The sequence below is a fragment of the Oncorhynchus masou genome, chromosome 15 (genome assembly GCF_036934945.1).
Source record: "Oncorhynchus masou masou isolate Uvic2021 chromosome 15, UVic_Omas_1.1, whole genome shotgun sequence".
Classification (NCBI taxonomy): Eukaryota; Metazoa; Chordata; class Actinopteri; order Salmoniformes; family Salmonidae; genus Oncorhynchus; species Oncorhynchus masou.
Genome location: NC_088226.1, coordinates 48,247,186 through 48,273,343, shown reverse-complemented (window position 1 = coordinate 48,273,343; position 26,158 = coordinate 48,247,186). Strand labels below are relative to the sequence as shown.

Here is a 26,158-nt window from a genome sequence, read left to right as displayed (position 1 = left end):
ACTAGCCTGTCTCTCTTGCTCCATGATAGTGTGACCGAGATGCTATGGTAATGTCTAGGCTTCAGCTCAGTGGGTGAACACAGTCGAGTGGTGTGCAGACGACCGGGGTTCATACCCAGTAACTGGTCACATAAGCCCTTATGTTTGAGCATCTGTTGCTTTGTACCAAAAACACCAGTCCTGAAAGAATCTGTGAAGAATAAAAAACGTCCTCAAACCAACCCTTAAAGTTGTGCTAGAATGAGCCGAGCTGAGAGAGCCCAACCTTTACTGTTCCGTGCCCCCACCCTGTCCCTGTCCTCTGCCGAACAGGACTCGGTTCTATCACTCTCTGGGCCCTGTGACCCGCGTGGCCAGAATCCCCTACAGAGGAGGCCTGAGGCCCAGCAGGTACACACACATTACCACCTCCTCTTCTACACCCCTCTCAACACCCTCGCCCCCTTCTCAACTCTCTCTCCACCCTGCCATCTGCCGCCAAAATCCGCTCTATCTCTGCCCGAGGCCACTGTGCTGGTGTGTGTGTTGAAGGTGGTGGGAGTGTGTGTGTGTGGTATAAACGGGTGGTGGGCCTCTGTGGGTGACTCTGCTAAACCAGACCATCTTAGCAACACTCTCATTCTCCCTGTATGTCATCTCTCACACATGCAATGAACCAATATGCAATATGGAGCCTTCAGGTTTTCTAAGAGGTGACAGTGAGTTTCCAGTGTACCACACTGCTGGGAGCTCTGCCCTGTGTCAGTCAGGGATGACCTCCCACAGACTTCTATTCTAGCTCCATACAGTTCGGATGGGTGGATTCTCTCACTCTGTCTCTTTCATATATACAGTGCTTTCGGGAAAGTGTTTAGACCCTTTTATTTTCCCCACATTTTGTTAGGTTACAGCCTTATTCTAAAATGTATTTAAAAAACAATGTCCTCATCAATCTACACACACTACCACATAATGACAAAGTAAAAATAGGTTTGACATTTTTGCTAAATTATAAAAAATAAACATCACATTTGCATAAGTATTCAGATCCTTTACTCAGTACTTTGTTGAAGCAGCTTTGGCAGCAATTACAGCCTCAAGTCTTATTGGGTATGACGCAATAAGCTTGGCACACCTGTATTTGGGGAATTTCTCCCATTCTTCTCTGCAGATCCTCCCAAGCTCTGTCAGGTTGGTTGGGGAGTGTTGCTGCACAGCTATTTGCAGGTCTCTCCAGTCTCTCGTCCGGGCTCTGGCTGGGCCACTCAACGACATTCAGAGACTTGTCCCACGCCACTCCTGTGTTGTCTTGGCTGTGTGCTTAGGGTCCTTGTCCTGTTGGAAGGTGAACCTTCACCCCAGTCTGAGGTCCTGAGCGCTCTGGAGCAGATTTTCATCAAGGATCTCTCTGTACTTTGCTCCGTTCATCTTTGCCTTGAGCCTGACTAGTCTCCCAGTCCCTGCCGATGAAAAACACCCCCACAGCATGATGCTGCCACCACCATGCTTCACTGTTGGGATGCTGCCAGGTTTCCTCCGGACGTGACGCTTGACATTCAGGTCAAAGAGTTGAATCTTGGTTTCATCAGACCAAAGAATCTTGTTGCTCATGGTCTGAGAATCTTTAGGTATCTTTTAGCAACTCCAAGCAGGCTGTCGTGTGCCTTTTACTGAGGAGTGGCTTCTGTCTGGCCACTACTATAAAGACCTGATTGGTGGAGTGCTGCAGTGATGATTGTCCTTCTGGAAGCTTCCCCCATCTCCACAGAGAAATTCTAGAGCTCTGTCAGAGTGACCATCGGGTTCTTGGTCACTTCGCTGACCAAGGCCCTTCTCCCCCGATTGCTCAGTTTGGCCAGGCGAAGTGCTATAGGAAGAGTGTTGGTGGTTCCAAACTTCTTCCATTTAAGAATGATGGTCACTGTTTTTGGGGATCTTCAATGCTGCAGAAATTATTTGGTACCCTTCCCCAGATCTGTGCCTCAACACAATCCTTTCTCGGAGCTCTACGGACAGTCCTTCAGCCTCGACGCTTGGTTTTTGATCTGACATGCACTGTCAACTTAGATTGTAAACTGTCATGGTAAAACATGTCGGTTCAATGGTTGTAAAGATGGGGAGAAGTCTGTCCATAATAAGGTGATGGTCTGCTTTTTTGACACCACACTCCAAAAATAAAGTTCTGCAGTCTCTAGTTTTGCCCTGATTATTGTCCAGTAGTGTGGTCAAGTGCTGCAAGGAAATACCTCGTTAAGCTGTAGCTGGTCCAGAACAGAGTGGCACGACTTGCTCTTTATTGTAATCGGAGGGCTAGTATAAATACTATGCATGTCAGTCTCTCTTGGTTAAGAGTTCATGATAGACTGACTGCATCACTACTTTTTATAAGAAACAGTGTGTTGAAAATCTCATTGTTTGCATAGTCAACTTACACACAGCTATGACGCACACACTTACCCCACAGACATGCCACTAGGGGTCTTTTCACAGTCCCCAAATCCAGAACAAATTCAAGAAAGCGTACAGTATTGTAGAGAACCATTATTGCATGAACCTCCGTTCCATCTTATATTGCGTAATTGAACAGATAAAGCAACACCTCAAAGCACAACGCGCCTCTGCTATTTGACTTAGATCGCTTGTGTGTATGTATTGATATATGTAGGCTCCATGTGCCTTTTTGTAAAAGTAAAAAAAAAAACATTTATGTAGGTCTGTCCTTGAGCTGTTGTCTATTAATGTTCTGTATTATGTCATGTTTTGTGTTGACCCCAGGAAGAGTAGCTGCTGCTTTTGTAACTAACTAGCTAATGAAGATCCTAATAAAATACCAAAAACTGTGAAACCTTATATAGACAGGTGTGCCTTTCCAAATCCTCAATTGCATTTACCACAGGTGGACCCCAAATAAGTTGTAGAAACATCTCAAGGGTAATCAATGAAAACAGGATGCACCTGATCTCTATTTTGAGTCTCGTAAGCAAAGGCTCTGAATACTTATGTAAATATGTTTTTTTTATTTAAAAAAATATTTATACGTTTGCAAAAAAATTAAAACCCTAATTTCACTTTGTCATTATTGGGTATTGTATGTTGATTTGGATTTTTTTTTATTTAATCAATTTTAGAATAAGGCTGTAACGTAACAAAATTTGGAAAAAGTCAAGGGGTATGAATATTTTCCGAAAGCACTGTATGCCTCACTGGTGTCCTTCTAGTTCCCACTGGCTGCCCTCTCCTTACTCTCTGTTACAGCCAGAAAGACACTGCACTGGAACCTCCCAGACAGGAAAATAGATCTGTGGAATTGATTCAAAGCAAGCCAAATACTGCTGCTACATAATTTATTAAATATGCAGATGGTGCAGTTCAGATATTGATTAATGAGGAAACTTCCCTGCAGATTCCACTTGGCACTACGTCAAAGAACATACTTTACGAATGTCTGCATGTGTGATTGTGCCTGTGTTTTGCTGTGTGTTTATGTCCTTGTCTCTGTGTTTTGCTGTGTGTTTATGTCCTTGTCTCTGTGTCCCTTTGTGCCTGTGTGTTGCTTTGTTTTTGTCCTTGTCTCTGTGTGTGTGTGTGTGTGCTTCTCTGTCATAGGGCTGGGCGATATATTGTGAATACCGGTATGGTACCACATACCGGTATGGATTTTTACAATGCCGTCAAACAGTATTTTGATACTTCGCCAAACTAAATGAAACGTTCAACAACAGGCTCACTTTTGTCCTAGTTTGGTTGAATGTAAAACCATCAGAATGGAGAAATCCCATTACAATCACTTAGAATTAATTTGTTGCCTTCTTACTCATAAAATATGTTTCAAACTTTTTTTATTATTCATAAACAAACATACTGTCAAATACCGCCATACTGTAAAAAATGTGAGAAATATTGTGATATTATATTTTGGCCATATCGCCCAGCCCTGTGTGTGTGTTTCGCCATAAGTGTGTGTTGTAATTCTGCTGTGTTCTGCTCTAGCTCTGCCGAGTCTGAGGAGTTAGCAGTGCACCTGTACCCTGGAGCCGTCACCGTGCAGGGAGTCCTACGACGCAAAACGGTCTTCAAGGAGGGCAAGAAACCCACAGTGAGAACACACACTGCATACATCAAGAACATACTGTACATTGTTCTTTCTATAAATAATAGGACTAATGTGTGACATTGGGATAAACATGTCAAAATAGTTTTAAATAAAAATTGTTTATGCAGTTCCACTTGTGAACTTAAAATAAAAGTAAATATATGCAAATTGGCCCATAATTCAACTTCCACTCCACCTATACAACCACATTGGGTTTAGGACTATACATCCTTTAAGCAGGGTTCATACATACAAGTCAAATTCAATTACTTTCAGGGACTTTTTCAAGTGCTTAATTACAATTTAAGGACCTCAATGTTATATAATTGTATATAATTCTACATATAGTGCATAAAATAGAATCCCACCTCATTACTATTTTGAGAAGAAACATTTTGCTTTGCCAATGCATTGATAGTATAATTATTACATTTTCAAATATGTTAGAATAATGTGGACATTGCCTGTAGACTGGCCAATGCAGGCACACATAATAATGCCTATGTCCATGAATAGAGGTGGCATTAATGTCACCTTCGCCATTTGAATCTCACCATTGCTGTTTTTCTAATGGAAGGATTTGTATGGAAAGCCAAGTTGAAGCCAACATTAGATGTTGTCATTCTCATAATAACCACACCTGGTTTTACCGCAACAGAGTCGTGCAACACAACCCATCAATTGAATCAAACCAAAGTACCCACATCTCTCTCAAAATCTAATCAGAATTAAATCACTGATAATTATAAGGGAGCAGGACAACTTATATATCGGCTACAATAATTACAATGACTTTTCAAACACCACATTTAGGAAATGTTTGATTTTCAAGGTAGGCCTATTCCAGTACTTTAATTTCTGGGCGCCAAGTTCAAGTAAGCTACTTCAAGCCCCTTGAATTGTTTTAAAAGTGTAGGTGTAACATGGAGACCAACATGTATTTGTCATGTTATTTCATTACTAGATCATATTGTGAAGAAGCCCACTAGGCCGTGTCATTTGTTGTCATTATATCCAGAATAATGAATAGAAATTGTGTTGGGTGTTGCGCAATAGTCTATCCTACAGCATTGCACACAGTAGACTCTGTTTATTCTGAGGCACAAAAACATGAACTCAGTACCTTGATGCTTTCCCTGTTAAATCTGAGACACTGCTGTAAATCAAGCAGACATCAGATGATCAACATCAGTTTGCTATGGATTTATTAGATTCAACGTGGATCCACCGGCGTAACGATTGATTAACCAAAGTATTCATTCCTTGCGAACACCTTTTTTCCAGCACTTGGGCTGCTGCATCGCATGTGCTAATGCAACATAACCAGATGATTGTGTGTGAAAATATCAAGGCTTAATCAAACAGCTCAATAGAAAACACGAGCTGGCGCACACCCAGAAAAATGTGTTTTTGTGGAGGTGCTGACTAACAGTGAATCAACTATAAACTATCAAAATAGAGTCACACACCCCATGTATAAACTCCTAGTCATTTATTGGTTATTTACCAACGTTTCGGCATCACTGTGCCGCCTACAGAGTAATGTCATGAATACTTGAACCAGCTTATGTAGACCAAACGGTGCAATTAATGCAACTAATGACAATAGTGTGCGGTGTGTCATAATGATTAAGTTAATTAGAATTAATTAGTGAAACTGTTAAAACAATAGTTTGTCATATTAAATATATCAGGCTATTGTTATCATATAGCAACATACTTGAATATTGTACATAATATTAGCATCCACATACATTGTTTAATTAAATTCCACATGTTTAATTGTTTATGATTTCATTTCATATTTGTACATGTCATCTTTTGGTTCAACCTTAATGCATAATAAGCATCATCAACAGGGGGAACATATTGAGTGTAGGCTAATAAACTGTAGAAGGAATATATAAGACTTGTTCATAAAAGAAAGAATTGTTCATAAGAAGGGCCTGAGATCAAAGTCAATATTCAGACCTCTAGTGGTCAATGTTTTTAGATAGGATATCCAAATAAGCCTCCTTTTGTAGAAGAAGGATCTCAATGTTACCCCCTCTCCTTGGTAGAGCAACATGCTCAATGCCTGTGTATTTAGATGAGGAGATTGGATGGTTAACTTAACCAAAGGGAGCTGCTACTGGATAGTCAATGTTCTTACACCTGATTGAGCTGTGATGTTTTAATTGTCTTTTCATTTGTTCTACGTAGACTTTTCCACATGAACAGGTGATGAGATAGATTACTCCCTTGGTCTTGCATGAGATGATACACCGAAAAGGGATTTTTGGACTTGTGTGCGGGTGTCTGAAGGGTGTTTTTATAGTGCTATTGCACTGTGTGCATTAACCACATTTGTAGATCCCATTTGGAATAGGTGTCAAGAGTGTCTGAGTGGGCTCAGGGGGCATGTTTGATCTAGGCTATATCCGATATTGCGACCATGCTTACATACCACCAGTGGTGGTTCCTTGAAGAGGTGTGTGATTTTGTTTAAAAAATTGTCTGATTGCAGAATATGCCAGTGCTTTTTCAGGATTGCCTTCATTTTCTCCAAACCCTTGGTGTACTTTGTGCAAAAGACAGTTGAGTTGTTTTTCTTCTTTGGTTGAGTTTTTAGTAATCAGGAGTTTGTCCTTGTAGCTTCGCATTTTGAATTTCTGTCATTTTTTTAGCATGGCTGTCAATTTTTCTGGTGGCCACAGATTTGTTTAACCCTGCCTAGCTGGCTATATGGTAGACAATTATTGAGGGGAAGAGGATGCATACTATCCACACATAGCAAGGTATTGAAAGTCTGTGGGCATTGTGTATGAGTCTGTGTGTAATGCATTATTCTCTTTGATGATCCAAGTCCAGGTAGTTAATGTTAACCCCTTATCGAGAGCACTGAGGAGTCTGCATGGTGAATTTGAGATATTCAGTGACCCCTTATCGAGAGCACTGAGGAGAGCTGATGTCAGTCATCGGAATGGCCAATTAATTAGGGCCAATTTAAGTTTTCATAACAATCGGTAATCAGCATTTTTGGAGAGCTGATGTCAAAGTCTTTAATGAATGTGGTGGGTACCAGTGTTAACCCCTTATGAGAGCACCGAGGTGAGCTGATGTCAAAGCTTTAATGAATGTGGTGGGTACCAGTGTTAACCCCTTATCGAGAGCACTGAGGAGAGCTGATGTCAAAGTCTTTAATGAATGTGGTGGGTACAAGTGTTAACCCCATCGAGAGCACTGAGGATGCTGATGTCAAAGTCTTTAATGAATGTGATCTTATTACCAAACCCCTCATAAGCACTAGTTAAGCTGATGTCAAATCTTTAATGAATGGTGGGTACCAGTGTTCATCTTATCTTGAGCACTGAGGTGCAGCTGATGTAAAGGTCTTGCTTGATAAGTTGGACATGCCTGTTGGACTTTATCTGGGTTCAATCATAGGTACTTCGCCAAATGGGTGATTTCTTCTTAGCACCCGACAATGCGCCTAACCCATGCCTTTCTTACGTGTTGGGGGTGTTGGCCTAGGGAAACGGTGTCCCCGCCCTCTGTTGTAGATATAAAAGCTCACTGTGGGTAGAGGAGACGGAGTTTGTGCTGTCTGTGGATAGTTGGTCTGACAGAGGACCTCGGCGTCTGTCATCGGCGTCTTCTTCTTGTGCTCAGGATCTCGCCTGAGGTATATTAGTCTGTTCTTTCCATCCAAATCTGGTTTAACTTGTGGATTTTCCTCCTTCAGTTCAGTCGTGAACTTTTAATGAGTCATCCAGTTTGATAGTCATTAAGATCATCTCGTAGAGCTTGTTGAGAATTTAACTGAGGTTGCAGTCTCAGTAATGATCCTTTTAAGTTGTTCAAACAGTCAGCAGGTTAATTAAACAGCTCAACATCAAATGCGCATCCAACAATTATGTAATGCACATCCAAAAGTAGCATGTAAAGTTATTGAAGAACGATTTAATGACAGTATCATTTGGGTTTTAAGTATCAAGGTAAGGTGATTCTTTCAGTTACATCTCACAGAAAGATCTGGTGCAGTCCATTCACACCAGATTTACTCATTATATTTTTGGTTGTGTGCCAATTTTCAAGCCGTTACATAAGTAGATACGAATTGTTGCGTAGTTGCACAGCATTTCTGAGATCTCTATACAAAAGCTGTTGGCAGGGACAAGGATTCTTATAAGGTTCAAGTTCAATGTCCTCTAACTGATTCATGCTTTAGCAATCTTGTTACTGTACAAAAAATATACACATTTAAGAACTTAATATTGAAGTTGCAAACTTTTTGCCCTCATCAGCCTAAATTGTTGGGCCTTTTACTGGGTGTCAAACGTTCCAAGGGATGCTGGGCCCATGTTGACTCCAATGCTTCGCTCAGTTGTCACGTTAGCTGGATGTCCTTTGGGTGGTGGACCATTCTTATACAGGAAACTGTTGAGCTTTGCAGTTCTTGACACACTAAAGTCACCTACTAGATAGTTTTACTACCATTTGGCACCTACTGTTCTGTGCTTTTCTCCAAATTTTCTCTTCCTGCTCTCCTTTTTCTTCATTCATTCCCTGCTCTCTTTCATGTCTGCCTGTCATCCTGACTATCTTAGTTCCGTCAAATGAGCTTCTCTTTGCTGTCTCTCTGGGATAAACTCATCTGGACATGGTTATATACCTGAGTCTTTAGTAGGGCTGACGTACATAATTTTCAACAGGGTGGCATTAGCATAAGGTTACTGTAGGTGACATAACTGTTTGTCGCTTGCTCTCTGTCGCTTGCTCTCTGTCGCTTGCTCTCTGTCGCTTGCTCTCTGTCGCTTGCTCTCTGTCGAATGCTCTCTGTCGCTTCTCTCTGTCGCTTGCTCTCGGTCGCTTGCTCTCGGTCGGTCTAATCGCTTGCTCTCGGTCGCTTGCTCTCGGTCGCTTGCTCTCGGTCGCTTGCTATCGGTGATTGCTCTGGTAGCTTGCTCTCATCGCTCTCTCGGAAGCTTGCTCTCAAGTCGCTTGCTCTCTGTCTGTTTGTCTGTCGCTGCTCTCTGTCTGTCTTGCTCTCCATATTTATTTATTTTTCCTTGTTTCTCTGAAACAAACAAGCGCAAACAGACTTAAAATCAGCCAAAATAATGCACAGATTTAACCACTTTATAGATCTAGTTGGCCTAAAGTCATGTCTGTTTCCAGTGATCGCCTACTGTTAGAAGAATATAACCAATGTGTCGTATGATTGTGTACGAGTATTTTGCGCTCAATGCTGCCCTGAAACTAGTTGTTGGGACAAGGTGCATCAATGAAGGTGTATTAATAAAGTTGTATTGAATAAATAGACTGGAGTAATTGACTACTGTGTGACCTCTAAACCCTGACCCCTGGGTGTTTGTAGGTGGCGTCTTGGACCAAGTTCTGGGTGGCTCTGTGTGGAACTCAACTCTACTACTACCATGCCAAGTCCCTAAAGGCCACAGAGGAAAGCACGAAAGTCTTAACTCCTTCACATCCAACATTCTCACTGTACACATCTCCTCTCACTGTACACATCATCATCCCTTTTCCCTCCCGAATTCCTTATCCCGCCCTTATCATCCCGCACTCCCTGAGGTCCCGAGCTGATGTCCCGCACTTTAATGAACTCCCTGGTGGGTCGCACTCCCAGTGTTAACTCCCTTATCGAGAGCACTGAGGAGAGCCGACTGTCAAAGTCTTTAATGAATGTCCCGCACTCCCAGTGTTAACCCCTTATCGAGCACACCAAGGTGAGCTGATGTCAGTCCCATTAATGAATGTGGTGGGTACCAGTTAACTCCATCGTCGTCCCGCACTCCTCTGATGTAAGAGGCACTGCTTGATAAGTGAAGACATGGAGCTCCTGTTGGATCATCCCGCACTCCCTCGTCGTCCATGGTACTCCCTCTTCGTCCCGCACTCCTCGTCCGAACCCTCGTGTTGGTCCCGCACTCCCTCGTTGTCCCGCACTCCCTTCGTCCCGTGTCCCGTCGTCCCGCCCTCCCTGTTGTAGATATCGTCGCCGCCCTGGGTCCCGCAGGAGCACGGAGTTTGTGCTGTCTGTGGATAGTTGGTCTGACAGTCCCGACTCCTCGTCCCGTCTGTCACTCCCTCATCGGTCTGTCTCTTCTTGTGCTCAGGACTCCTCGTCTCGAGGTATCTAGCACTCCTCGTTCTTTCCATCCAAATCTGGTTTCGCACTCCCTGGATTTTCCTCCTTCAGTTCAGTCGTGAACTTTTAATGAGCCTCATCCGTCTCCATAGTCATTCGATCATCCTCGTAGCCTCCTCGTTGAGCACTCCCTCGTCTCGCACTCCTCGCAGTCTCGTACTATCCTTTTAAGTTGTTCAATGATCAATGAAACCTTGTCTCGGTGTCTCGCACTAATCCTCACTCCCTCGTCTCGCACTCCTGGAGTCTCGACTCCTCGTCTGAGACTCCCTCGTCTGACTCCAGTCTCTCGCACTCCCTTTTAAGCACTTCCTGATCAATGACGCCCTCGTTGTTCGCACTCCCTCGTCTCGCACTCCTCGTCTCGCACGCCCTGCCAAGTCCTCGTTGTATTGAGCTCGCCCTCGGAGTCTCTGCCCTCCATCCCTCCCTCATCTCGCCCTCCATCCCTGTACTCCTCTCCCTAGGTCCATCCCTCCCTCGTCTCTCTCTCGCCGCCCTCCAGTTCCCTCGTCTCTCTCTCGCTCGCCCTCCATCCCTCCCTCGTCTCTCTCTCACTCGCCCTCCATCCCTCCCTCGTCATCTCTCGCACTCGCCCTCCATCCCTCCCTCGTCTCTCTCGCTCGCCCTCCATCCCTCCCTCGTCTCTCTCATCCCTCCATCCCTCCCTCTCATCTCTCGCACTCCCTCCATCCCTCCCTCGTCTCTCTCTCGCTCGCCCTCATCCCTCCCACTCCCCGCCCTCCTCCATCATCTCGCACTCCCTCCATCATCTCGCGCCCTCCCTCCATCTCGCACTCCCTCATCTCGCTCCCTCCCTCCCTCATCATCTCGCACTCCCTCATCTCGCCTCCCTCATCTCGCACTCCCTCATCTCGCCCTCCTCCCTCATCTCGCCCTCCCTCGTCTCATCTCGCCGCTCCATCCCCCTCATCTCGCGCCCTCCATCCCTCATCCTCGCCCTCCCTCATCTCGCCGCCCTCCATCCCTCCCTCATCATTTCGCCCTCCCTCCCCCCTCATCATCTCGCCTCTCCCATCTCCCGCCCTCCCCCTCATCATTTCGCCCTCCCTCATCTCGCCGCCCCTCCCTCCCTCATCGCTCGCCCTCCCTCCCTCCCTCATCATCTCGCTCGCCCTCCCTCATCCCTCCCCTCCCCTCATCATTTCGCCCTCCATCTCCCTCCCTCCCTCCCTCATCATTTCGCCCTCCCTCCCCCCCCTCATCATCTCGCTCGCCCTCCTCATCTCCCTCCCCCCTCATCATTTCGCCCTCCTCATCTCGCTCGCCCTCCTCCCTCATCATTTCGCCCTCCCTCCCTCCCTCATCATCTCGCTCGCCCTCCCTCATCTCCTCCCCCTCGTCTCCCTCATCTCGCTCGCCCCTCCCTCCCTCATCATTTCGCCCTCCCTCCCCCCTCATCATCTCGCCCGCCCTCCCTCCATCCCTTCCTCATCATTTCGCTCGCCCTCCCTCCCTCATCATCTCGCTCCCTCCCTCCCTCATCATCTCGCTCGCCCTCCCTCCCTCCCTCATCATCTCGCTCGCCCTCCCTCCCTCCCCCTCATCATCTCGCTCGCCCTCCCTCCCTCCCTCATCATTTCGCTCGCCCTCCTCCCCCTCCCCGCCCTCCTCCCTCCCTCATCATCTCGCTCGCCCTCCATCATCTCCTCCCTCCCTCCCTCATCATTTCGCCCTCCCTCCCTCCCCTCATCCCTCGCCTTCCCTCCCTCCATCATCTCGCCCTCCTCCCTCCCTCCCTCATCATCTCGCCCGCCCGCCCCCATCTCCGCCCTCCCTCCCTCATCGCTCGCCCTCCCTCCCTCCCTCATCATCTCGCCCTCCCTCATCTCATCCCTCCCTCCTCATCATTTCGCCCTCCCTCCCCCTCCATCCCTCCCTCCCTCCCTCATCATCTCGCCCCGCCCTCCCTCCCTCCCTCCCTCATCATTTCGCCGCTCCTCCATCCCTCCCCTCATCATCTCGCCGCCCTCCTCCCTCCCCTCATCATCTCGCTCGCCCTCCATCCCTCCCTCATCATCTCGCTCGCTCCCGCCCTCCATCCCTCCCTCCCTCATCATCTCGCCCTCCATCCCTCCCTCATCATCTCGCTCGCCCTCCCTCCCTCCCTCATCATCTCGCTCGCCCTCCATCCCTCCCTCATCATCTCGCTCGCCCTCCATCCCTCCCATCATTTCGCTCGCTCCCCCTCCATCCCTCGCCCTCCCTCCCTCATCATCTCGCTCGCCCTCCATCCCTCATCATCTCTCTCGCCCGCCCTCCCCATCCCTCCTCCCTCCCTCTCTCGCTCGCCCTCCATCCCTCCCTCCCTCATCATCTCGCCCTCCCTCCCTCCCTCATCATTTCGCCCTCCCTCCCTCCCTCATCATTTCGCCCCTCCCTCCCTCCCTCATCATTTCGCTCGCCCTCCCTCTCTCATCATTTCGCCCTCCCTCCCCCCCTCATCATCTCGCCCTCCCTCCCTCCCTCATCATCTCGCCCGCCCTCCCTCCCTCCCTTCCTCATCATTTCGCTCGCCCTCCATCCCTCCTCATCATCTCGCTCGCCCTCCCTCCCTCCCTCATCATCTCGCTCGCCCTCCCTCCCTCATCATCCCTCCCTCCCCTCATCATCTCGCCGCCTCCCTCCCTCCTCATCATCTCGCTCGCCCTCCCTCCCTCCCTCATCATCTCGCTCGCCTCCCTCCCTCCTCATCCGCTCGCCCTCCCTCCCTCATCATCTCGCTCCATCCCTCCCTCCTCATCATCTCGCTCGCCCTCCCCTCCCTCATCATCTCGCTCGCCCTCCCTCCCTCCTCGTCGCCCTCCCCCTCATCTCGCCCTCCATCCCTCCCCTCATCATTTCGCCCTCCCTCCCTCCCTCATCATTTCGCCCTCCCTCCCTCATCATTTCGCCTCCCTCCCTCCCTCATCATTTCGCTCGCCCTCCTCTCTCATCATCTCCCTCCCTTCCTCATCATCTCGCCCGCCCTCCCTCCCTCCCTTCCTCATCATCTCGCCCGCCCTCCCTCCCTCATCATCTCCCCGCCCTCCCTCCCTCATCTCGCCATCCCTCCCTCCCTCATCATCTCGCCCTCCTCCCTCCCTCCATCGCCTCCCTCCTCCCTCATCATCTCGCCCTCCATCCCTCCCTCCCTCATCATCTCGCCCTCCCTCCCTCCCTCCCTCATCATCTCGCTCGCCCTCCCTCCCTCCCCTCATCATCTCGCTCGCCCTCCCTCCCTCCCTCATCATCTCGCCGCCCTCCCTCCCTCCCCTCATCATCTCGCTCCTCCATCCCTCCCTCCCTCATCTCGCTCGCCCTCCCTCCCTCATCATCTCGCTCGCTCCCGCCCTCCATCCCTCGCCCTCGTCTCATCTCGCTCGCCCTCCATCCCTCATCTCGTCGCCCTCCCTCCCTCATCATTTCGCCCTCCATCCCTCCCTCATCTCCTCCCTCCCTCCCTCCATCCCTCCCTCCCTCCCTCATCTCGCTCCCGCCCTCCATCCCTCCCTCCTCATCATCTCGCCGCCCTCCCTCCCTCCCTTCCTCATCATCTCGCCCGCCCTCCCTCCCTCCCCTCCTCATCATCTCGCCCGCCCTCCCTCCCTCATCCTCGCCCCCTCCCCCTCCCTCATCATCTCGCCCTCCCCTCCCTCCCTCATCTCGCTCGCCCTCCCTCCCTCATCATCTCGCTCCCTCCCTCCCCTCATCATCTCGCCCGCCCCTCCCTTCCTCATCATCTCGCCCGCCCTCCCTCCCCTCATCATCTCGCCCCGCCCTCCCTCCCTCAAATCATTCGCCCTCCTCCCTCCCTCATCATCTCGCTCCTCCCTCCCTCCCTCATCATCTCGCCCTCCTCATCATCTCGCCCTCCCTCATCATCTCGCCCTCCCTCATCATCTCGCCCTCCCTCCCTCCCTCATCATCTCGCCCCCCGCCCTCCCTCCCTCATCATCTCGCCCGCCCTCCCTCCCTCATCATCTCGCCGCCCTCCATCCCTCCCCCATCATCTCGATTCCCTCCTCATCATCTCGCCCTCGTCCCTCCCTCATCATCTCGCCCATTCCTCCCTCCCTCATCATCTGCCCGCCCTCCCCCCTCATCATTCGTAGTCCCTCCCTCCTGGCATCATCTCGCCCGCCCTCCCTCCCTCATCATCTCGCCCGCCCTCCCTCCCTCATCATCTCGCCCGCCCTCCCTCCCTCATCATCTCGCTCCCCTCCCTAATCATATCATTCCCCTCCCTCCCTCATCATCTCGCCCTCCCTCCCTCCCTCATCATCTCGCCCTCCATCAATCTCGCCCTCCCTCATCATCTCGCCCTCCCTCATCATCTCGCCCTCCCTCCCTTTATTTCATCATTTTCGTGCCCTCCCTCCCTCATCATCTCGCCCGCCCCTCCCTCCCTCATCATCTCGCCGCCTCCATCCCTCCTCATCATCTCGCCCGCCCTCCCCTCCCTAATCATGTAAGTAATCCCTCCCTTCATCTAGTAGTGCCCTCCCTCCCTATCATTTCCCAATCCCTATTTCTCTTCGTTCGCCCTCCTCCCTCCCTCATCATCTCCGCCGCCCTCCATCCCTCCTATTATCTCGCCGCCCTCCATTCATCAAAACACAATATCCCTCCATTCTCCCGATTCCCTCATCATCTGCCCCCTCCCTCCTTCATCATCTCCACTCCCTCCTTCATCAACTTTCCCTCATCATCTCCTCGCCCTCCCCTCATCATCTCGCTCGCAATCCCTCCCTCCCTCATCATCTCGCTCGTCCATCCCTCCCTCCTCATCATCTTCGCCCTCCCTCCCTCCCTCATCATCTCGCTCGCCCTCCATCCCTCCCTCATGATCTCGCTCGCCCTCCTCCCTCCCCTCATCATCTCGCCGCCCAAATCCCTCCCTTTTGACGCCCTCCCTCCCTCCCCTCATCATCTCGCTCGCCCTCCTCCCTTGTCCCTCATCATTCGCTTCCATCCCTCCCCCAAATCATCTCGCCCTCCCTCCCTCATGGAGTGCCCTCCCCTTATCATCATCTCGCCCGCCCTCCGTCCCTCCCTTCCTCATCATCTCGCCCGCCTCTCCCTCCCTCCCTTCCTCATCATTTCGAACCCCCTCCCTCCCTCATCATCTCGCTCGCCCTCCCTCCCTCCCTCATCATCTCGCTCGCCCTCCCTCCCTCATCATCTCGTCGCCCTCCCTCCCCCCAGCAGCTCGCCTGTCCTCCCTCATCATTTCGCTCGCCCTCCCTCCCTCATCATTTCGCCGCCCTCCCCTCATCATTTCGCTGCCCTCCCTCCCTCATCATCTCGCTCGCCCTCCCTCCTCATCATCTCGCTCGCCCTATCCCTCCCTCATCATCTCGCCCGCCCTCCCTCCCATTATTCATCTCGCTGTTGCCCTCCCTACCAACTCATCATCTCGCCCGCCCTCCCTCCCTCATCATCTGTCTTCCCCTAGATTTCATCAAAGTATCGCCCGCCCTCCCTCCTCATCATCTCGCCCGATAATAATCCCCTCATCATCTCGCCCGCCCTCCCTCCCTCATCATCTCGCCCGTTTCCCTCCATCATGTCATCTCGACCCCTTCAGTCATCAATCTCGCATCGCCCTCCCTCCCTGAAGAAGGTCTCGTAATGTTGTGTAGGTTAAATCAGTCAAACGCCCTCCCCTCCTTAATCATTCGCCCTCCTCCTTCATCACTCGCCCTCCCTCCTTCATCATCTCGCCCTCCCTCCTTCATCATCTCGCCCTCCCTCCTTCATCATCTTCGCCCTCCCTCCTCATCATGTTAGAAGTTGTTCAGAAACCTCCCTCCATCCCTCGCCCTCCCTCCCTCAAAACCTCATCATCTCGCTCGCCCTCCCTCCCCCCTCATCATCTCGCTCGCCCTCCCTCCCTCCCTCATCATCTCGCCGCCCTCCCTCCCTCCCTCATCATCTCGCCGCCCTCCCTCCCTCCCTCATCATCTTGACTACTTTAATCCCTCCCTCATCATTCGTCCAATCCCTCCCTCATCACTCGCCCAAATCCCTCCCTCATCATCTCGAGTGCCCTTTATCCCTCAACATTCGCCCCGTATCCCTCCCTCATCATCCCGGTACTTTTCTTCAATCGAACCCTTTAATCATCAAATGTCCTCCCTCCTTCATCATCGGAGGGGGTGCCATTTTTGCTATTTTCCTCATCATTATGCCCTCCCTCATCATCTGGCGGTCCCTCATCATCTCGCTGGGTTTTGGTGAATAAACAAGTTGGTGCCCTCATCATCTTGACCCTCACTCCCTCCCCGTCTCTTTATAGCTCAATACACTCAGTCAGCTTATTAGGTATACCCATCTAGTACAGGTCCCCAGTCTAGGTTACCCCGTACCTCCCCCATCTTTCGCCTCCAGGACAGCCCATTATTCGCTGACGGCATGGAAACGTCTTCGCTCAATTGGTTGCTCAAGTAGATTTAATATTTTCCCCCGATAATAATCCTTATTTCAAATGTCGCCCTCCCCATCCCCCGCCCTCACTTTTCTCCCAGAGTCTCCCCGTATTTCCCGCAAAACCCACGTGTCATCCCGCCCTCCCCATATGTCAGCGTCATCAGACTCGAACACTCCCTACCATCATCAATCGGCCCGCCAGAAGTGTTTTTTACACGCTCATCCCCGGATGATCTTGATTCCTAGTTTATTCATCAACCGGCCCTCACTCACCGCAGCTCCCCGGTCTCTATACGCAGATCTTTTACACCGCACCTTTAACAAACACATGGCAAATCTCAATGCCTCCCAATTATCGCACTCTCGCTTCATTTCAAATCATTCTTGCACAGCAGTCCAGCATCCAGTAAAATTATCTCGCAGATCGCCCATCAAAAATGGCAAAAGGAAGGTGGACACTGTGGAGAACTCCGGGGGCAAACAAGAACCCCCTCCATAGCTCAATACACTCAGTGTCTCACGGAGGTAGCTCCCCATGGTACCAAAGGTCTTCTGTCGCTTTTGCCTCCAGGACAGCCTGAATTGTTCGAGGCTGAAAGAGTCCCTCTGGTTGCTCGCTAGGTCCTTTAATGAAACGAAAATGTTCGCACGCCCTCAAGATCTCCCGGAACAAAGGTCTTCCGCAAAGAAGATTCTCTCCCACCCTCCCAGCCTCAAGGCCCTCCCCACATCAGGCCCGCGTCATCAAAAAAGCCATGATCTTCATCATCTCGCCGCCCTCAAGCCCTCCCTCCCCCGTCTTTATTTCCCCGCCCAGAAGAGATCTTTCGCTAAATACCCCCCCCTCATTCGCACCCGCACCCCCGATTTCAATCAAAAACAGCATGCTTTTATCTAAAGTTTAAAACGTATGTATGACAACCCAGAAAAATAAAAGGTACTTTTAAATATGAACCATTTAATATCAAATGTCATTTTTTCTTCACGAGAGAGTACGGACCATGTCCATTTTAGTAGAAAAAGCAGCTTGTGTGTGTGTGTGTGAAAAATTTTTAGGTGCATATTCCCGGGAATCAAACCCATTATTATGACGTGGCAAGAGCCATGCTGTACCAACAGAGCTGACATTGCCCAGATTTCAGAAAGTATGCTTGTTCATCCGATAATAATCCAAAATTATTTCTAAATGTGGCCCCCTCCCAGTTTTTGGCTTTTCTCCATCATCCCTTCAGTTACAAGTCGATTTAGCAGTAAGAGTGTCAAGTGTTGTGTAAATGGATGGATCATGTTTGACCCAGAACATCCCGACGTCTTCCTGCTCACAGACTCGAAACACGGTGAGATACCTGTCAATCAATCAATCAAGAGCCAGGAGTGTTCAGGTGACACTTATCTCATCAGCAGATATCATGTTCCTGTTTATCAACACACCCCACCACTGTCTCTGACATTCACGTGCAGTATACAAATTATCTTGAAAATGCAATCACATGTACATGAGCATCATTTTAACAAACACAATGGCAAATCTAAGTGCTTTATCAGAGGTTCAAAAATATTTTTGCTATTTTCACAACCAGAATTCAAGGCATTTAGCTGACAGAGCGGGAAAAGGCTGGGTTTTGGTGAAAATAAGTTGGCTGGAGACTTATCACTGATCAAACAGAATATATTTCCATAGTTTCAATACACTCAGTGGCCAGTTTATTAGGTTACACCCATCTAGTACAGGTCGGACCCCCAGGCATTTTTTGCCTCCAGGACAGCCTGAATTTTCGAAAAACGTTTTTCAATTGGTTGCTGTAATTTAATATTTTCCCGTATCTTACAAATGTTCCAGAGAATCCTTTTCTCGGCTTGTAGCTAAATTTTTTATTTGGCCCTCCGTCCATTTGACTTTGACACCCCTGTTCTAAACCATATAAATATGTCTGGATTTGATTAGAACTTTGATCGGCATAAATATTCAAGACGGATGGTACCTGATCCTGATCAACTATACATTAAATACATTTTATGATCCCAAATTCGAATTATAAGCGAGCAAATGTGATTTAATTTTGACGTTTTCCACATTTTGTTACGTTACAGCCTTATTCTAAAATGGATTAAATGTTTTTTTTTCCCTCATCGATCTACACACAATACCCCATAATGACAAAGCAAAAACAGGTTTTTAGAAATGTTAGCAAATTTATGAAAATAATAAATGTAAATATCACATTTACATACAGTACCAGTCAAGTTTGGACACACCTACTCATTCAAGGGTTTTTCTTAATCTTTTACAAAACTATGAAATAACACATATGGAATCATGTCGTAATCAAAAAAGTGTTGAAAGAATGCCAAGAGTGTGCAAAGCTGTTATCAAGGCAAAGGGTGGCTACTTTGAAGAATCTCAAATATAAAATATATTGATTTGCTTAACACTTTTGGTTACTACATGATTCCACGTATTATTTCATAGTTTTGATAGGTCTTCACTATTATTCTACAATGTAGAAAATACTCAAAATAAAGAGCAACCCTTGAATGAGTAGGTGTGTCCAAACTTTTGACTGGTACTATAAATAAAAAAAGGGGAATGTCCGACTTCTACTGCTTGTAACATTTGAATACAACTTTGCTGACAAGGCTCCTGTGTGCATCTCTGTGTGAGCCTCCTCTGGCAAATCAATGCCGTAACTAATTACGCTGCCACTAAGACCAGCCTTTGGTCGGTATTAAATATCCCTACACACAGATGGACACATACACACAGGTTCCTGTCTGTCTGACCCAGCAGTAACCCTGTCTGCTTTGTGGACTGCTTGCCTGTCATATCTGACATCTCTGTATTATCTCTCTCTACACACACACACACACACTGTCTCTGTTCTCATATGTTCTGCATTGCGGCAGCTTCCTGCTGTACACAGATGGGGATGGGAGAGTCAAGTAGTGTAACTGTACACGACTGGACTTACTGGGCTGAATCCCAGTTTTCTGCTACAGGGACATCTTGTGATGGTGTGTCTCTGTGTTTCCTAGGTAACACCTATAAATACCAGGCAGGGAACAAAATGAATGCCCTTCTGTGGTTCAAACACCTCAGTGCTGCCTGCCAGAGCAACAGACAACAGGTAACACACACACTCACACACACATACCCACACCAACCTGCTCTCATGCCTTTTTCTCTCTCTCTCTCTCTCTCTCCAGGTCCCAGCCAATCTGATGTCCTTTGAATGAGTGCTGCTGTAGAGGACGGAGCGATAGAGCTAAAATATAGGAAGAGGGCTAGTGACTCAGCACCAGGAGCTTTCACTGCCATGACCCCAAAACTATAACCCCAGACCCACTGGAGCCCCACCACTGCCTTAACCTAAGGACCCATGTGTGTGTGTGTTGAAGCAGTGGTTATTATGGTGGCATTGACTACTGAATGAAGGCCTAAACCACTTCTCTCTCGTTCTCTCGCTCTGTTGTTTTTGCCTGTGGAACTATGGGATGTCTCCTCTCCTCTTTCTTGGATGCTTCTTAAGGAAGGATGGGTGGACATGATTTATCCTTGTTTTCCCTCACTCCCTCTCTTCTTGACATACTGTGCTCTAGTGGAAGACTGACTCTGCCCTTTCTAGGGCTGGACTCACACACACAATACTAACCCAATGGAATGGGATTTCAAACACACTCCTTTATCACACTTTGGTTCACAAACTCCCTCACACACAAGACTCCAATGGTCTCTTCACACTTGAGTTGGGCTCACAAAACAGACACTTTTTACACACATTCACTCCCCCCTTCTGAGAGTGTGTGTGTGTGATTGGCCTGTGTGATTGCATCATTGTGAACATTAAGGGCTTTGATTCTCAAATCTATTCCAGCAGAAACCACTCCCACACACACACACACACACACACACGTGTCCTGAATGTATCCTACTGTTTTATATTCCAGAGCCTCTCCTCACCGTGTGTGTGTGGGGGGTGGGGGGGCACACTATATATATGGTAAGTCTCATCACGGGAATGATAAACCCAGACTCTTAAGCTTTCCTCTATTCCACCTGTATGGACCCAGTTATATCGCTCTTATAAACAGGCTTTATATGTTGTTCTCTCTGGACCACTGTCTGCTCTGTCCACATGTTAAAGCTTGAGATTCACCAGAACACACGCGTGTACACACAATAACACTAAAGACTTGAAAGCTGTGAAAACGTGAACGATGAAATGTTAACCCCAGAAAAATAATTTATCTACCACTTCCTTTTTTTGTTATTGCTTGAACATAAGAGGGAGCTACAGGTTCTGACCTGATCTGCTTTACACATCTGAGTGTTTTATACACACACACACACACACAAAGCTATCGGGAGCCATTCAGAATCCATTTGAATTATTATTTTGTTGGTTATTGTTTTCTGTGACCTTGGTGTTGTTGTGTTGGACGTATCAGCAGTATTATCCTGTAGATGACTTGCACATGTCTAGCTTATTTGAATTGTCTGTTACATTTCATTTCTGGCCTCTTCCCTTTATTTTGAACATGTTGTACCTTTACTTGTTTTCGATTTTATTTGTGTAGTGTTTTTGTTTTCTCAACTATGAGTTTGTCACATAGGGTTACGGTACAGATCTACTGCTCTATTGCCTAGTTCCATGTCATCCTCTTGACCCATCGCCTGGTCACTACTCATGGCATCTTCAATTAAAGCTATAGATAGGTGTACGCAAGTTGTTGATGACTCCACCTAACCTTCCAATTGGCTGAGAGAAACTTCCTCCATATTGCTTACACCTATCCAGTCCTTTCAGATCTGTGAACAGTTAATGAGTATGAGCTAGAGGGAGGGGCTAACAATTTGAAGTAGACCCAGCCAGAGTGTGTATGGTTTGGGACATTGGTTTGGGACTCAACCCTGAGTGTGTGCCAATATACCAAACACACATTTTTATTCCGATTTGTGAGAAAGTGTTAGTTAGAACAATTTAAATGAATACGTTGTTGGGAAAGGATGGTGTGGTCACGTTCTCATACTACTCTCAGAAAGGACTTAAACCACTAGTAAAGCGTTAACTTGCATCCTCACCTGACTGTTTCCATCTCAACCTGACAGTCAGGTTAGGTCCTGACTTGTAACAATGGTTTACATCTCCCATCTGTCCATATATTTTGCATGTCTATTGTTTACATAGAGGTCCAGCAAGTTAGCATCACATTCCTTACACCTCAAACTGACACTATGTACTCTAGCAGCAAGAGACTCCAACTCCCATGGGCCAGTGCGGCAACAGTTGTCTGTTATGTCCTGTAGAGGCTAAGCTAATGGGAGAAGGTAGAACTTATCCATAACCATTGATACAAGGTCAGATATGTATTCACCCCCTAATGGTTAAGATTGGAGTTGGTGTAATCTGATCCGAGAGCTGTTGTTTAGGGCAACTTCTACATATTCCATTTCAGGCTCATTTCCGATGTGCTCTGCTCCTCAGCTCCCAGCCGTTGTACCACACGCAGCTACAGCTCCATTAATAGCAAGACTCCCGCAGGGCTATGTCATACACAGACGAGAGGATGAGGAAGCCAGAGAAAGAAAGGAATGAGAGGGGTAGCGTTATAAAGGAGGAAGGTAGTACAACAGTGTAAAAATAATTGTTGTTTACCTGCTAGAAAGCATTAGACGGACAGAGCCTCATGGCTGCCATTTCTTCACTGTTGAGCAGTGGGTAAATCTGTATAGAATGTGGTATAGCATATTCTGTGTGGAGTGCGACTGAACAAGGAAGGATATAGTAGAAATAGAGGGGTGAACTGATGCAACAGGAGCTGTACAGAGAAGCCGGCAGACTGACGCTCCCCACAGAAGACCAGCAGAGGAGAAAGTAGTCTTTCTCTCTGTTCTCCTTTTTCCCCTCTCACAGACCTCTCCTTCACATCTCTCTCCCTTGGACATAGAGGGCTTCAATGCAGGCTGAAGAGAGCGGCAGATTAAATGGCAGACAGGAATGCTCCCGTGTAGTGTCACAGTGCTGACGTGAGGGATGTGGATGCCTATAGGGAAAGGGTTAGGAGTGTGAGTTTTTACAATCTGTTATGGTGGGCTTTTTTTTTTTGAAATATCAATGTCAGTTTGTGTCCATGTACAAATACACAACCAGCTGTGTATTATTTACTGTCAAGAGTAAAGTTTTTGGGATTTGTCTGCAGTGTTCATTTTTTTTTTTTTTAACAGTTCAGCTGAGATGACTGGGTGGTGTGTGGTTAACATGAGAGGGGGGTGTAGTGGTGTTTTTGTGTGCTGTAGGATGGAGAATTTGCCCGCAGCTCAAGGGTCAACTTAATTCCCTTTAAATCTGAACTTTAACCATTAGGGGAAAATGTAGAACAGACCTTAGATCAGTTTCTAAAAGATACATCTATGTGCTCTATATGGCTCAGTTTGAGAGTGATGTTTATGATGTGTTGACGACGTCACATAGCTTTGTCCATGTCCCATGACCTGTGGGGTGTGTCCATGTGCTATCCCTCTACCTCCTGTACTCCGACCCCTAGTGAGGACTCACCCATGTTACGTGACCCGGGTTTGAACTATGACCTCTGAATTGAGTGACGTGACCTGAGTCTCAGCCAGATAACCAATAAACACACTGCCCTTTTTATACTCTGCCCCTCGGTTCACTTTCATTTATATAAACATGGTTTCAGCTAAATGTGGTGTATGTGTGCCGGACCAGGAGTGTCTACTTACCACAACCTGTTAAATGTCCTGGACAGGGCATGTGGTTAGGAAAAATGTGTATGTGTGTGCTTAAACTAGTGTTAATACACTTTAGGTATGGATTGATGTGTAATCTTTCCTACTGAAATAAAAACCTACTTGAATTGTTGAACTTGTGTAATGGTTTTTCAATTGACTGTCTCTTTCAAATAAACCCAACAATTTAACTCAAATTTAACTCCCATTCTCTGACTTACCTTGTAAACCGAGTTAGTCACTTCATGCTTTTTAGAGGGAAATGAGTGGCGACAGTGTTTCTATTCAACCCTGGGCAATCTTTGTGTTGTGTAGGACACTGGAAGTCCCAGACAGAGGCTGCATCTCAGTCAACACGGATCTGAAAACACAAAACTAGTGAAAGCAATATGGCAAACTGGGGAAATGGTTTTCACCTGTCTAGTTCTTCTTTCACTTAGACTATTGGGATGCAGCTTTTGCCTGGAGAGGCTAATGTCGACTATTGACAAGAAGCAGAGGAGGGCATTTTAGATTGGCATGCAGCTGTGAATTCCACAGTGTTGACCTACGGAGAGCAGATGTGTGCAGCTGGACTGGGAGGGGGCTGCTTGGGTGTGTTGGTGCTCAGCAGGAACTGTGACCCTAGAAGCCTCCTTACACTTGGTCAGAGCGGGCTATGAAGAAATGCTTTGTGCCGTATGCTGTCATTGATTGGGCCATCGATGTCTTTGCTGTATTCCGTGTGTGTTTGGGGAAAGCAGTGGTTAAGTAATCCTAGCGGAACTTAACTAGCTGTAGTGATGGTGACTCTATACACAAAACCACACCAGGAGACCTCTGTTTGGGATGCAGTTTTATACACACACAAGATCCATATGCTGTAATAGTTAACCCACCACACACAGCATTTACTGTAGATCTAGGATGGGGCCGGAGACGAAGGCAGACATTTACGTGTCCCCAACCTATTGTTTTTTTGCTAAGTTAAACAACGCAAAAACTATTTTGTAGATAATGTTGCCGCTACCTTCTCTTATGACCAAAACAAATTAGACTTCAGGACTGCAATTACTCACCACAGACTTGCAGAATCCTTTTCCTTTCATGACTGACGAGCCCGACGCGAAGGATATACTGCTTTCTCGGGAACAGGCCCAGATCCCCGCGATTTGCGTGAAGAGGCAGAGATTAAGGGTGCCTTCTGAGAATTTGCAAGCGAAAGAATAAACCCCCACTTCCCTCCTTTCTGTCAGCAAACATGCAATATTTGGACAATAAAATTGATGAGCTATGCGGACTATTAACTACTAACGGGATATTAAAAACTAACATCTTAGGCTTCACGGAGTCGTGGCTGAACGACGACACTATCAACAAACAGCTGGCTGGTTGCACGCTATACCGGCAGGATAGAACAGCTAAGGAAGTCTCAAGGTTTTGCTCGCCTGAGGTAGAGTATCTCATGATAAACTGTCGACCACACTATCTACCTAGAGTTTCTGTACTTTTCGTAGCTGTTTACATACCACCAGTTAGGCTGGCACCAAGAAAGCATTGAATGGGCTGTATTCTGCCATAAGCAAACAAGAAAACACTCACCCAGAGGTGGCGCTCCTAGTAGCCGGGGTCTTTAATGCAGGGAAACTTAAATCCGTATTACCAAATTTCTATCAGCATGTTAAATGTGCAACGAGGAAAAAGAACTCTGGACCACCTATACTCCACACATCCAGACAAAGCTCACCCTCCATTTGGCAAATCTGACCATTATTATATCATCCTGATTCCTGCTACAAGCTAAAATGAAAGCAGGAAGCACCAGGGCTTAGCTCAATAAAAAAGTGGTCAGATGAAGCAGATGCTAAGCTACAGGACTGTTTTACTAGCACAGACTGGAATATGTTCAGGGATTCCTCCGATGGCATTGAGGGGTACACCACACAGTCATTGTCTTCATCAACAAGTGCATCGATGACGTCGTCTCCACAGTGACCATACAGACATACCCCACCAGAAGCCATGAATTACAGGCAGCATCCACACTGAGCTAAAGGATAGAACTGCCGCTTTCAAGGAGTGGGACTCTTACCCGGAAGCTTATAAGAAATCTCGCTATGCCCTCCGACGAACCATCAAACAGGCAAAGCATCAATACAGGACTAAGATCGAATCGTACTATGCCGGCTCTGACGTCGAATGTGGCAGGGCTTGCAAAACATTACAGACTACGAAGGGAAGCACTGCCCAGTGACACGAGCCTACCAGACGAGCTAAACTACTTCTATGCTTGCTTCGAGGCATGACACAAACATGCATGAGAGCACCAGCTGTTCCGGAAGACTGATAACGCTCTCCGCAGCCGATGTGAGTAAGACCTTTTTAAATAGGTCATCATTCACAAGGCCGCAGGGCCAGACGGATTACAAGCAAGTGTCTTCACTGACATTTTCAACCTCTCTCTGTCCGAGTCTGTAATACCAACATGTTTTAAGCAGACCACCATAGTCCCTGTGCCCAAGAACACAAAGGCAACCTGCCTAAATGACTACCGACCCGTAGCACTCACATCTGTAGCCATGAAGTGCTTTGAAAGGCTGGTGATGGCTCACATCAACACCATTATCTCAGAAACCCTAAACCAATTTGCATACCGCCCCAACAGAGCCACAGAGGATGCAATCTCTATTGCACTCCAAACTGCCTTTTCCCACCGAGACAAAAGGAACACCTATGTGAGAATGCTATTCATTGACGACAGCTCAGCGTTTAACACCAT

General features: G+C 47.7%; 1 protein-coding gene across 1 annotated transcript in view; it reads left to right on the top strand.

The window, feature by feature from the left end:
• Nucleotides 1-23,536, top strand: part of ralgps2 (Ral GEF with PH domain and SH3 binding motif 2) — a 99,315-nt gene extending 75,779 nt beyond the window's left edge. The window contains exons 13-18 of the mRNA XM_064989513.1: nucleotides 313-390; nucleotides 3,970-4,075; nucleotides 9,432-9,527; nucleotides 17,911-17,992; nucleotides 19,689-19,780; nucleotides 19,860-23,536. Coding sequence (XP_064845585.1) covers nucleotides 313-390; nucleotides 3,970-4,075; nucleotides 9,432-9,527; nucleotides 17,911-17,992; nucleotides 19,689-19,780; nucleotides 19,860-19,889 — 484 coding nt within the window. The 3' untranslated portion in view covers nucleotides 19,890-23,536. The remainder of the gene's footprint in view (nucleotides 1-312; nucleotides 391-3,969; nucleotides 4,076-9,431; nucleotides 9,528-17,910; nucleotides 17,993-19,688; nucleotides 19,781-19,859) is intronic.
• Nucleotides 23,537-26,158: the final 2,622 nt, after the last annotated feature.